This window comes from Falco naumanni, chromosome 10 (assembly GCF_017639655.2).
Source record: "Falco naumanni isolate bFalNau1 chromosome 10, bFalNau1.pat, whole genome shotgun sequence".
Classification (NCBI taxonomy): domain Eukaryota; kingdom Metazoa; phylum Chordata; class Aves; order Falconiformes; family Falconidae; genus Falco; species Falco naumanni.
In genome coordinates this window covers 18754860-18765928 of record NC_054063.1, presented here as the reverse complement: position 1 = coordinate 18765928, position 11069 = coordinate 18754860, and the positions used below count along the sequence as shown (strand labels likewise).

Below are 11069 nucleotides of genomic sequence, written 5' to 3'. Positions count from 1 at the left end.
ACGTTGTCTCCATGCCCCAGGATGCCGGTCCCTACGGGGACATATCTCTACGCCACCCCCAGGGCCGCCTGCAGCGCCCCCCCCGCCCCCCCCGGGGACAGCGTGTCCCTGTGTCCCCGAATCACCGGGCTGCGGGTGGCCTAACCCAGCAGTGTCCCCCGCGTCCCTGTGCCGGGGAAGGGGGGTTGGGGGGGCCTTGGCTCCTCCGGGCCGTCAGGGGGCGCCAGGCCGGTTACCCCCTGCCCCCGGGCCGCTCCTGGCGGCCGCCCCCGGCAGGCGCGCGGTGAGGGGCGGGGCGGGAGCGGCCGGCGGCCATGGCGGACACCGAGAAGCTCAACCTCGACTCCATCATCAGCCGCCTCCTGGAGGGTGAGCGGCACCGCCCCCGCCGCCCCGGACAACCTCGGGCTCCCCCCCGCCATGGCCGGGCCACCCCCGCCTCCCCCCTGCCATTAGGCCGCGGCAGGGCCCGGCCCCCCGGGGGGGGTCCCCGGGCCGCGCTCGGCGGGGGCGGGGCGTGTCGGTAGTGGGCTGCAGGGCCGGGCGGGGGCTTCGGGGGGGTATCCCCGAGGGGCACGGCCTGTACCCCTGGGGGGGGGGCCCTGGGGCTGAGCCTACGGGGGTGGGGAGGCCCGGAGAAGGCGGGGGGGCTGGGCTGGGGGCCTTGGGCCTGGCTGGGGGAGGGCGCTGTGCAGGGGATGGGGCCTGGGTATTGGGCTGGGGGGGCTGGCAGGCGGCAGGGAAGTTTTGGGGGACTGGTGGGGGGCTGTGGGGTTTGGGGGCTTAGGGGAGTGGGGCCCTTCTGGATTTGGGATAGGCCAAGGGGGTGGCATTAGGGGATGTGGGGTGGGGGGTGTCTTGGCCCATGGGGGTGCCAGTTTGGTGGGCACTGGGACGGGGGAGTATGTGCGTTCACAGGCCTCACGGTGTGGGGGGCCCAGCCACAACCCCCAACACTGGCAGGGGAGGGGTGCCCTGGGGTGAGCCAGGACCCTCTCTGGGTGAGGGGGGGGACATCTGAGTCCCCCGTGCCCACCGCTCCTGCCAGTCTGGGCACGGGGTGTGCCACGGCCTCAGTGCCAGCGCGTGGGGTGCTGGCGGTGTCCCTGACGCCTGTCTCTCTGGTGGGGCCAGTCCAAGGGTCGCGGCCGGGAAAGAACGTGCAGCTGACGGAGAACGAGATCCGGGGGCTGTGCCTCAAGTCACGGGAGATCTTCCTCAGTCAGCCCATCCTGCTGGAGCTGGAGGCACCCCTCAAGATCTGCGGTGAGGGCTGGTCGGGTGCTGTGCTGGCCGGGCACAGGCTGGGCAACCCCCCGGGATGGGCACAGGGGCCAGCTAGGGGTCCCAGCACAGCTGTGTGCTCGCCTGGAGACGTGGATGGGCAGCACTGGGGCCCGCTGTGGGGTGGTGTGGGAAACTGGGGTCCCATGCATGCGCTGTTCCCCCCTCCAGGTGACATCCACGGGCAGTACTACGACCTGCTGCGGCTCTTTGAGTACGGGGGCTTCCCTCCTGAGAGCAACTACCTGTTCCTGGGTGACTACGTGGACCGGGGAAAGCAGTCGCTGGAGACCATCTGCCTGCTGCTCGCCTACAAGATCAAGTACCCTGAGAACTTCTTCCTGCTGCGCGGCAACCATGAGTGTGCTAGCATCAACCGCATCTATGGCTTCTATGATGAGTGTGAGTGCTCAGGCTGCAGCTGTGTCCCCCCACAACCCCTCTGCCGTTCCCCCCGTGCCCCCCCTTACCCGGCATCATCCCCTTGCTGTCCTGCACCAACCCCATCTACAGCTGCCGTGACCAGGGGAAGTCCTTCTGCCGCCCCTGTGCCATCCCTGTATCCACAACCAACCTGTACTGCCCCAGTGCTCCCAGCACCATCCACACTGAGTGTCTCGCACTCACCCCATACCCCTATACACGCCCTGCAACCACTTCTGCAGGTGTGCACCCCGAGGATACCCACTGCATGATGCCATGCCACCCCATGGCATTGTCCCCATGCAGCTGGAGCTCTGCCGGGACCAGTGGGCCTCTGGGCAGCTGTGTGTGCTTCACTTGGGGGGCACGAGCCCACACAAGGGCTCACGGGGAGCCCCACATGCTCCCTGTATTCCCCAAGGGGCAGCACTAGACCCACACCCACTGCCTTGCAGGCAAGCGGCGGTACAACATCAAGCTCTGGAAGACTTTCACCGACTGCTTCAACTGTTTGCCCATTGCCGCTATTGTGGATGAGAAGATCTTCTGCTGCCATGGAGGTGGGCACAGCCCTGCCCAGGGCTGCAGGGAAACAGCCACCGGGGGCTGGAGGGGAGGACAGGAGCTCAGTGCCGATGCTTTTGGGGTGCCCCAGAGAGATGGGGGCTGTTGCTAAAGAGGCAGGGCCTGATGCAGCCTTCCCCTCCCTGCAGGGCTGTCTCCCGACCTGCAGTCGATGGAGCAGATCCGGCGGATCATGCGCCCCACTGATGTGCCGGATCAGGGCCTGCTCTGTGACCTGCTCTGGTCCGACCCTGACAAAGACGTGCAGGGCTGGGGTGAGAATGACCGCGGTGTCTCCTTCACCTTTGGGGCGGAGGTGGTGGCGAAGTTCCTGCACAAGCACGACCTGGACCTCATCTGCCGGGCACACCAGGTACCGCCGGGCACCCCTGGGGTGGGGTTTGGGTCCCCAGTGGCTACCAGCTGTGGGACAGGCATTTCCACCTCTAGGATTTGTCCCTCAAGGGCAGTATTTACTCTAGGGGCTGCCCAACTCCGCACAGGTGGGGGTCCTGGGGAGGTATTTGCCTTCTGAAGGGAGATGCTTGACCTTGGAGATGTTGGGGGGCCTGTTGGGACTGTGTGGGCTGGACCCCTGGGGGTATCTGCCCTGGGGAGGGAGTATTTGCCTTGAGGGCGCCTGGCTCAGTGCTGGCTCTGATGCCTGCGCAGGTGGTGGAGGACGGCTACGAGTTCTTCGCCAAGCGCCAGCTTGTCACCCTCTTCTCGGCGCCCAACTACTGCGGCGAGTTTGACAATGCAGGCGCCATGATGAGCGTGGATGAGACGCTTATGTGTTCATTTCAGGTGGGCTGGGGGCACTGCCAGCAGTGGGGAGAGTGAGGGGCAAGCCTGTGGTGAGCCTGGGGGCTCTGTGGGAGGGCCCTGGATCCTGCTGGGGGGTCGAGGGGGGAGTATGGAGGGGGCCCATGGAGTTGGAGGAAGCTTCTGCCCTGAAGGCGGGAGGGGAATGGGGAGCTGGAACAGGCCAGGGCATGGCGTGCAGCTCCCCTACTCACCCCTTTCCCCCCTCCTCCCCAGATTTTGAAGCCGGCTGACAAGAACAAGGGCAAATACGGGCAGTTCAGCGGGCTGAACCCCGCGGGACGCCCCGTCACCCCTCCCCGTAACTCTGCCAAAGCCAAGAAATGAGCCGCAAGCTGCCCCGGCTGGGGTCTAGGCCCCCGCCCTCACCATCAGGTCGCTTTTCTTTCGACTTGTTTTTTATTTGTAAGATCCTGCCCCCCCTGCCACACTCCGCTGAACCAAATACAGGCCCAGGGCAGGGACTGCCGGCGCGAGGGGGCACCCAGAGCCCAGCCCTGGGATGGCAGTGGAGGCAGGGGGGCAGGAAGATTTTTTGGGAATAAACTTGTAATGGGTCTTGGGGGGGTGCCTGTGTTTGGGGGCCGGTGCTGGGTCGAGGGGGTGCCTGTCCTGGTGCTTGGATGCTGCAGGGCAGAGGGGTGTCACGTAGAGGTGGGGAGCTGGCAGCTCTGTGTCCTTGGGGCTCTCAGTACTCGTTGTCGCTGTCCTCTGCCAGCACCTCCTGGGTGGGGGCCAGGCTGGGCCCCCTTGGCATCAGCACTGAGCCAAAAAACAGCGAGCAGAACTGTGGGGAGAGGTGGGGGGTCAGGAGGAGGCTGTGCCCATCCACCTGCCCCCAGGCACGCCCGTGCCCATCCCAGACCTTCTTGTGAGGCGGGGTCCCTGGCACAGCTCCTTCCTCTTCCTCCTCCTCCTCAGGGTCACTTTCGGCTGGATGTGGGGTGCGCAGGGGGAAGGTGGGGCTGGGGGGTGCCCCTGAGCCCTCCTCATAGGCACTGGTTTCCATGGCAATCATGTAGGACTCAAGGTCGTCGGCAAAGTCGTCTGATGGGGCAGGCGGGTGGGACACACTATTGGGGAGAGAGCAAGTAAGCAGCGGGGCAGAGTGGGGACTGTACGCTCTGGTGCCTACTGACAGCAGCTGGGACTGTTGTCCTCCCTGAGGCTGCCACAAGCCCCGCTTACCCGTTGGTTGGGTGGGGCTGCAGGTTGCTTTCTGTGTCTGAGAGGGTGGCCAGCACCAGGTGGACCTCCAGCACTGCATCATCCAGGGTGAAAACCACCGGCCTGGGGGGCACAGGGGGCCTGAGAGGGGGGACCAGGAGCAGGGCTGGCGCAGAAGGGATGGGGTGCCCATTCCTACCTGCCAGGCACATCGTAGTGGATGGTGAGGGGCAGGTTGGAGGCCTCGGCAAAGGTCAGCAGCCCCTGGGGACAAGGGGGATGTTGAGGGGGGCAGAGGGGTGACCCAGGGCTGAGGAGGAGGGTGGACAGGGACTCACCCGAAACTCCTTGAGGCAGAAGGTGATGTGGGAGCCCGGGACCACAGCCACCGTCTGGAATTCATCCTCGGCCAGCCACAGCTCCGTCACCATCGTCTTTTTCAGCTCTGGTTGGGGGAACGAGGTGGGTCAGGGGGCCATGGAGGCACCCTGAGGCTGGGGAAGGGGCACCCCCACCCTGCAGGGCTCACCCGTCTCATCCTCCACGTAGTTGCGCAGGCTGAGCTTGCCCCCGGGGCCAGCCCCCAGCGTCACCTCAGCCAGCGTCGGTGGGAAGTGGACCACGGCCTCTGCCAGCACCCTGCAGGCACACAGAGGGGGGTCACAGCTGGGGGCTGAGCACCGCCACCCCCCCCTCCCCAATCCAAGTCCCACAGGGCCAGCTGGGGTTCCCCCTCCCACCTGCCTTCACCCCCACCCTTTGCAGCCATCCCAGTGCCACCCGCCTCCCCGGTGCTCACCGTGCCGGGGCGCAGAGCTGGCTAGCGCAGCGCTGTGTGTCGAAGACGGCCTGGAGCCGCTCGCACTCCTGGAACGCCAGGTTGTGGGTCTTGGTGACACCTGGCAGGGGTGACACTGTCTCAGCGGGGCAGGATAGTGGTGCCAGTGTGCATGTGTGTCCCCAGCTGCCACCATGTCACCGCCGGCACTCACCGTACTTGCAGTGGAGCTGTACGACCAGGCGGCTGGCACGGGGCCTGAGCAGGATGAGGCATTTCTCCACCGTCTTCTCCAGTGAGGGCAGCGAACGGAAGATGCCCAGGAAGGACTGCGGGCAGGGGATGGACACAGGGACAGTCACCCTGCCTGGGTGTCGTCCCCCCCAGCCCTGGAGGTGCAGGGAGCACCCAGGCAGGGTGCTGGTGGTGGGGACTGCACCTTCATGAGGACTTTGCATCGCAAGAGCTTGCTGTGGGGCTGGGGGCTGCCGGCCTCATACAGCTGGAAGAAGAGGGGCGCGAAGAGAAAGGAGGCGAAGGCAGAGCGCGAGGAGTTGACGGTGCGCAGGGACAGCTGGGGACACACACACAGAGACCAGGCTGGCACCCCCTGCCCACCCCCAGCAGGGACGAAGGGGGCAATAGGTGCCCCCCAGCTCCCAGCCAGCCCCCCTGGTGGCCCCTACCCCGCCGTCAGTGGGCTCCAGGTACAGCTCATCCCCGATGCGCGACAGGGAGTGGACGGCTCGGCCGAGGACTGTGGGGGGGAAAAGAGGGGTGAGGCAGTGCGCCCCTCCTCAAATCCCCCCCCCCCGCGCCCCCCCCCTCCCCCCGGCCCTGCTTACCTTTGACGTTGCCGCCAGCGATGATGCACTTCATGGCGCAGGGTCCGGGCTGGGCACGTGGGGGCTTCGCGCCTGCCGCCCCCGCCCCAGCGCTGAGGCCCCGCCCACCCCCAAAGGCCCCGCCCACTCCAGATGGTTGCGCCCGGCGACCCCCGTCCCGACCTGCGATGGACGCGCCCAGCGCCCCCACCTCTCCACCCCGCAGTGCCTCGGCGGTGCCGCCTCCCCAGCGGACCCGGAATGGTGGCGGCCGCCTCCCCCCTACCCCCCCCGCGCAGCGCGCAGTGGTTCCGCCTGCTTTACCGCGCGCCGCGCCGGTACCTTCCCGGGTCCCGCGCCGCCCCGGCCCGTCGCCTTCCCATTGGCCGGACGCTTGCCTCCGTCCCGCCCCCGCCGCCAGCTGATTGGTCGACGCTCCCGCGTGACGGCCCGGCGGCGTTCCCGATCTGGCGTTCTCGCTTCACGTATCCGAGGAGACCCCGCCCTTGCTTCGGGCCCGCCCCCCGCGGCTCGCTATTGGGCGGCAGAGCGCAGGCGCCGCTGGCCGTTGGAGTGACTTACCTCTCAGCCAATGGGGCTTCGACGGCTAGGGGCGGCTGGGCGCCCCTCAGCACTGCTCCGCAGCCCCCGGCCCGGCCCTGCCGCCGCCTGCCCGCTCGGGCCCTTCCCCGGGCCGCCTGGCTCGTCCCTGGCTTCTCCCCGCGGCCTGCCAGGCCTCAGCCCTCCCTCGGGAAGGTCCTCCGGGGTCCCTGGGCCTTTCTGAGGGGCCTGTGCCCGGGTGGGCCCGCCCTGCACCAGGCCTGTGCCGCGGCTCCCCACAGCGGCTCCCAGCAGCACTGCGGGTGTGTCCCGCCGGGGCTCCGGTCACCCCCCTCTCCCTTCAGCAGCTGTTCCCGCAGTGCCTGACCCGCACCCTCGCCTGCCCCTCCCAGCAGGACGCGGGGTAAGGCGCACTGTCAGGCTCTCCCCATTCCCTTCAGCTCAGCCCCCTCCATCAAGCTGCCGCTGGCCCCTGCCCACACTCACTGGGCATGGGGCTCCCTGGGCTGCGTCTGTGGGGCTGGGGAGGCCTGTGGCTCCCCGGAGTCGGGTGGCCACCCACACAGGGGTGTGCAGTAGCTGGCAGGGCCATCCACACTCCAGTCCCTCCCAGGAGCCCGGCATTTGGGCAGCTTCAGCCCACTGACAGTGCCTGAGGGCACACGGGTGAGCGGGGATGCCGTGGGCGGGTTGGCAGTGGTTAACGGTCTCCTCATCCTGCAGGTGCTGCTGGCTGTGCTGTGATGGAAAGCAGGAAGCTTGTACCTGGAAGGCTGGCACCATATCTGAGGCGGGCAAGGGTATGATAATAATAAAGAGCGTAGGGGGTCCTGCCGGGGAGGCTGGGCGAGGGGGAGCTCAGCAAATCGTTTTCCTCACACAGGCAGCCAGCCTGAATCGACTGGCTCTCAGGCTGGGGCCTCGAGGGAGGCCAGGGGGTCTGGCTGCGAGGAACTCAACTCGTGCTCACAGCAGGGTCCTTCAGCTGGCTCCCGCCCGCGGCAGGATCAGCGGCTGCCCAAGTCCCTCCTCCTGGGCTCGGTAGCTGCAGAGCTGGAGCCGAGGGGCCCCAGTACGCAGCCTGCAGAGTGGGGCTGGCACCTGAGGGGGGAGGCACGGAGGGGGGCACGGAGCCTCTCTCTTATGGCTGCCATCCTCTAGCATGTGGCCACGGCTTCTCCTCCTCTTTTCTGTATCAGGTGTGCCAGTGGTGCTCAGTGCCTCTCCAAATGCACCACATCTGGGATTTTGGACACAAAGCCCCTCAGCAGCGCATCTCCTCCAGGTACGCAAACTTTTGACCTTTGTGGGGCCGCTTTGCAGGCCAAGCCACATGTGTGTGGCTGGGCTCAGGCCGCAGGCAGGGAGCTCAGGGGACTCCCAGGCCTGCCTTGGCCTGGGCTCGGGGTCTGGCCACCCGGGGTCAGCTGGATCTGGCTCCCTCCGCCCTTGGGGTGAGCACTGGCTACCGGCCCCTTCCTCCCAGGAGGAGGAGGAGGAGGACGGGATTGTGTGTGAGCGTCCGTTCCAGCTCTTGAACAGCAGCCGGGCTCCTCTGGAGCCGGCATCCCCAGGAGGGGCTCTGGCCTCGGGGCTCGGCGTTTTATGGGGCTGTGGATAGGACGCAGCTGGCTGTGGTCGTGACACACACACCTCAGCGGTGGCCAAAGCCACGCGCACCCCTCCCTCTTCCCCTGGCCGCCCTGAGCCAGCGCTGACGAGGCACTGAGGACTGGGCTGGATACGGGCTGGGAGCAGGACCCTGGCAGCCCTTGGGGGCTCCGGCACCCCCAGGCTCAGCCTAGCCCTGTTCCACCTCTCCCAGCACACCCACACAGTCAGGGACCCTCATCCCTGGCACCTTCCCTGCCATCCCCGGGTGCCCCCTCCCACCCAGCGGGCTCGGGGCCATCTCCCAACACCAGTGGCTGCCTGCTTCTCCGAGAGCCACAGCTTCCTTCCCTGCATGGCGTCCCAAGCACATGGCGTGGTGCCCTCGCCCAGCCAGCGGCGCGGGGAGACAGACGGCCACAGCTGGGCTCCTGCTCCCTGCCTGGCAGGAGGGGGACAGGCGCCTGCCGCCGCGGGGCCAAATGGCTGCTCGGTGCCCTGAGACATCCCCTGGCTGCGCCCCAGGGGTGTCCCTGAGGATCTGGGACGGTGCCCTGCCAGCCCCAGCCCATGCCTCGGAGGGGCTGCAGGTGGTTTGGGGCTAAAACCCTCCCTGTTGCTGGGCTTTCTGGGTCCGCCCCAGCACTTGGGCACTTGACATCCCCTCTTCTCTCCCTCCTCCATCTGTGAGGGGCCCGGAGCTTTGGAGCAGCCCTGGGATATTGTTACCACCTGAAGAGAGCAAACAGTGCTGGATACGGAGCTGGGGGCCATGGAGGGGCCAGGTAGGAGCACGAGGGGCTGCAGGCGGGTGGGCAGGGGCCATGGCACGGCAGCAGGCGGGCAGGCGGCGAGCTACACGCCACAAAGGTCAGCAGTGGGAGGCAGGGCCGGCAGTGGCGCCGGCGGAGGGACCCGCGACGCCCGGGCTGGGATGAAGGTGAGGTCAGCTGCCCACGGCACTGCCGGTGACGTGGTCCCCGAGGGCAGGGGGGGCACGGCCTCGCCCACGCGGGGCTGTTGCGGTCTGGTGCCCAAGGCCAGGCCTGCAGAGGAGGAGGAGGATGCCTGGCTGGGGCTCTCCAGCGGTCTGACCTGCCTGTGCCTTCTGCCCCCCTTGTCCCGGGGCAGGGGCTCCGTCTTGGCACCACCACTGGCACGGGGCTCTGTGGCAGTGGAGAGGGGGCTGAGGAAGCCAGGAGGCAGCTGGGGAGGAAGGCATGGGCTGGGGTGGGGGGACAGACTTGTATGCACCGCAAGGCTGCTGTTGGAGGGGGCTGCCATGGTGCTGCTGGGCTGGGGGGGCTCGTGCCACAGTCCACTGGACGCGTTACCATTCTCCTCCTCTTTCCTCTCTCAGGTGTTGGCCCAGTGTGAGCCGTGCAGCTGTGGAGCTGGAAAACTCACCAGGAACGACCTCGGCACTGCCTTTTGGGGAGGGGACAGGGCAGCGATGGGCAGCCCCACTGCTGCCTCAGTAGGCAGGACTTGACAGCCCCCCCAGGCTGGCAGCCGCTCCTGCAGCCCCCCCAGGGACATGAAGGCGGCTTTTCCCAACTGCTCCACGATGCTGGCGGGGGCTGTTTGCTCTGGGGGGAAACCAGATACTCTGCACCGCGGCTGGGGGAGTGGAGCAGAGGGGCTGGCCCCACGCTGTGTGGGCAGAGGCAGGGGCGGAGGTGGGGACCCTCTCAGGCACACTGCAGGGGAGCCAGGCTGAGGCACCTTCCCTCCGCGGAGCCACTCTGGCCGGCTTCCCTGGTGCGAGAGCTTGGGCAGCTCTGTCCTGCACAGGTGCTGTCCCACCAACACCTCTGCAACCCCCTACCTGCACCCTTGGGGCTGCAGCACCCCCGGAGTGAGTGCCGAGGAGCCTTCCCCGTGCTCCCAGCCGGTCTGCAGGGCTCACTTCGTCGCCTTCCCCACAGCCCGCAAGCAGCAGTGGCATTGCCTGGGCCAGAGCAGTGCACGGAGAATTCCTCATCTTAACCAGGGGGCTCTGGACACCACACCACCACCCCCCGCCACCCCAGAGCATGCCAAATCTGCGACTCCCAGCCAATAAATCACCCCGGCAGCGCCACAGTGCATGTCAGTACGTGGTTTATCTGTACGGGGGGTCTCTAAACCTGGGGCCGGCGGGTTTGGCACTGCAGGTCCCTGTGGACTTGGGGAAAGGCTGGTGTTGGCGTGCACCAGACAGATACCCGCTGCTCCGTGCCCCAGAGAAAGGTGCCAACGACGGAGCCGGGAGGGCTCAGACCTGGCCTGGGCCGGGGGCTGGAGTGGAAACGAATCTGGCTTTTACCTCCCAGCCCTTCCCAGCACTCCCGAGCAGCGCTGGCCGGCCAGCCCTTTGTTTTAAACAAAGCTTTTTCGGGGGAGCCAGCTTGGGCGAGGACATTCCCCTCCGTCACCGAGTGCGCAGCCCTGGCTTCCCAGCAGGGATGCACTGTGGCCTCCGTGGCAGCACCCACCCGTGGATGTGGGTCATGAGGGGAAGGGATTGTGGGGGGAGTCCTGGCTTGTTGGATGCCCCTCTCCCCTGCTGCCGAGATGTCGGGGCTCCAGCAGGGTTTTACACCCTGCTTGGTCCTGGGGGTCTGCCCTCGCCCCCGGTGCCCACCCCACTCACCCTGGTGGGTTAGGAGGAACGCCACGGTCGCTGCCGGGGTCCCCGCGGCCACTGGGGCGGGGGTCAGCCTAACGGGGGAGGTTCATCGGGAAGGAAGGGGCTCTCGCCCCCCCGCGGGAGAAGGGCTCGGGGCGGGGGGGGGGGCGGTCGTGTGCGGGACCGGGCTCCCTTCCCCGTCCCCGCAGCCGTGCGGGCAGCAGGAGCGGGGGCGGCCCGCGGGACTAGAGATGCCGGCCTCCCCCACCCCGGGGAGCGGAGGGTTCCCCTCCGGCTGCCGGTGCGGCGGGCGCGGGGCTGAGCCGCCGCCCGCTCCCGGGGGCTCCGGTTCTGCCGCCGAGGGGGAGCCCCGTGCGGAGTCCGGGAGCCACACCGGGCTTCCCCTCCCGCTCCCGGCCCG

The 11069-nt window shown here is 67.8% G+C and overlaps 2 protein-coding genes and 1 long non-coding RNA gene across 5 annotated transcripts; 2 read left to right on the top strand and 1 right to left on the bottom strand.

The window, feature by feature from the left end:
* The first annotated feature begins 237 nt into the window (after positions 1-237).
* Positions 238-3654, top strand: PPP1CA (protein phosphatase 1 catalytic subunit alpha). The gene is made up of 7 exons (XM_040609157.1): positions 238-369; positions 1135-1266; positions 1456-1686; positions 2163-2267; positions 2421-2644; positions 2944-3078; positions 3313-3654. The coding sequence occupies exons 1-7, from the start codon at positions 315-317 to the stop codon at positions 3421-3423; spliced, it is 993 nt and encodes a 330-aa protein (XP_040465091.1). The 5' UTR covers positions 238-314; the 3' UTR covers positions 3424-3654.
* Positions 3499-6020, bottom strand: RAD9A (RAD9 checkpoint clamp component A). Of its 2 annotated transcripts, XM_040609155.1 has the most exons (11): positions 5887-6020; positions 5728-5798; positions 5481-5615; positions 5256-5370; positions 5063-5162; positions 4793-4902; positions 4602-4708; positions 4463-4527; positions 4285-4386; positions 3962-4169; positions 3499-3883 (listed from the first exon to the last, which is right to left on the bottom strand). In XM_040609155.1, the coding sequence occupies exons 1-11, from the start codon at positions 5918-5920 to the stop codon at positions 3785-3787; spliced, it is 1146 nt and encodes a 381-aa protein (XP_040465089.1). In that variant the 5' UTR covers positions 5921-6020; the 3' UTR covers positions 3499-3784. The 2 variants fall into 2 exon arrangements, with proteins under 2 accessions (XP_040465089.1, XP_040465090.1); XM_040609156.1 differs by lacking the exon at positions 5481-5615.
* Positions 6021-6410: 390 nt separating this feature from the next.
* On the top strand, positions 6411-10122 carry LOC121095269. 2 transcript variants are annotated; one of them, XR_005830040.1, is made up of 5 exons: positions 6411-6728; positions 7150-7226; positions 7626-7711; positions 8729-8822; positions 9398-10122. It is a non-coding gene; the product is annotated as an uncharacterized LOC121095269 (long non-coding RNA). The 2 variants fall into 2 exon arrangements; XR_005830039.1 differs by having other exon boundaries at positions 6411-6829.
* The last annotated feature ends 947 nt before the right edge of the window (positions 10123-11069 follow it).

Coding starts and splice junctions, on each gene's coding strand:
- PPP1CA (XM_040609157.1), top strand. CDS start 315: ATGGCGGACACCGAGAAGCTCAACCTCGACTCCATCATCAGCCGCCTC. Junction 1,687..2,162: donor CTATGGCTTCTATGATGAGT/GTGAGTGCTCAG, acceptor ACTGCCTTGCAG/GCAAGCGGCGGTACAACATC. Junction 2,268..2,420: donor GATCTTCTGCTGCCATGGAG/GTGGGCACAGCC, acceptor CCCTCCCTGCAG/GGCTGTCTCCCGACCTGCAG.
- RAD9A (XM_040609155.1), bottom strand. CDS start 5,920: ATGAAGTGCATCATCGCTGGCGGCAACGTCAAAG. Junction 5,799..5,886: donor CGCTGGCGGCAACGTCAAAG/GTAAGCAGGGCC, acceptor TCCCCCCCACAG/TCCTCGGCCGAGCCGTCCAC. Junction 4,709..4,792: donor CTACGTGGAGGATGAGACGG/GTGAGCCCTGCA, acceptor TCCCCCAACCAG/AGCTGAAAAAGACGATGGTG.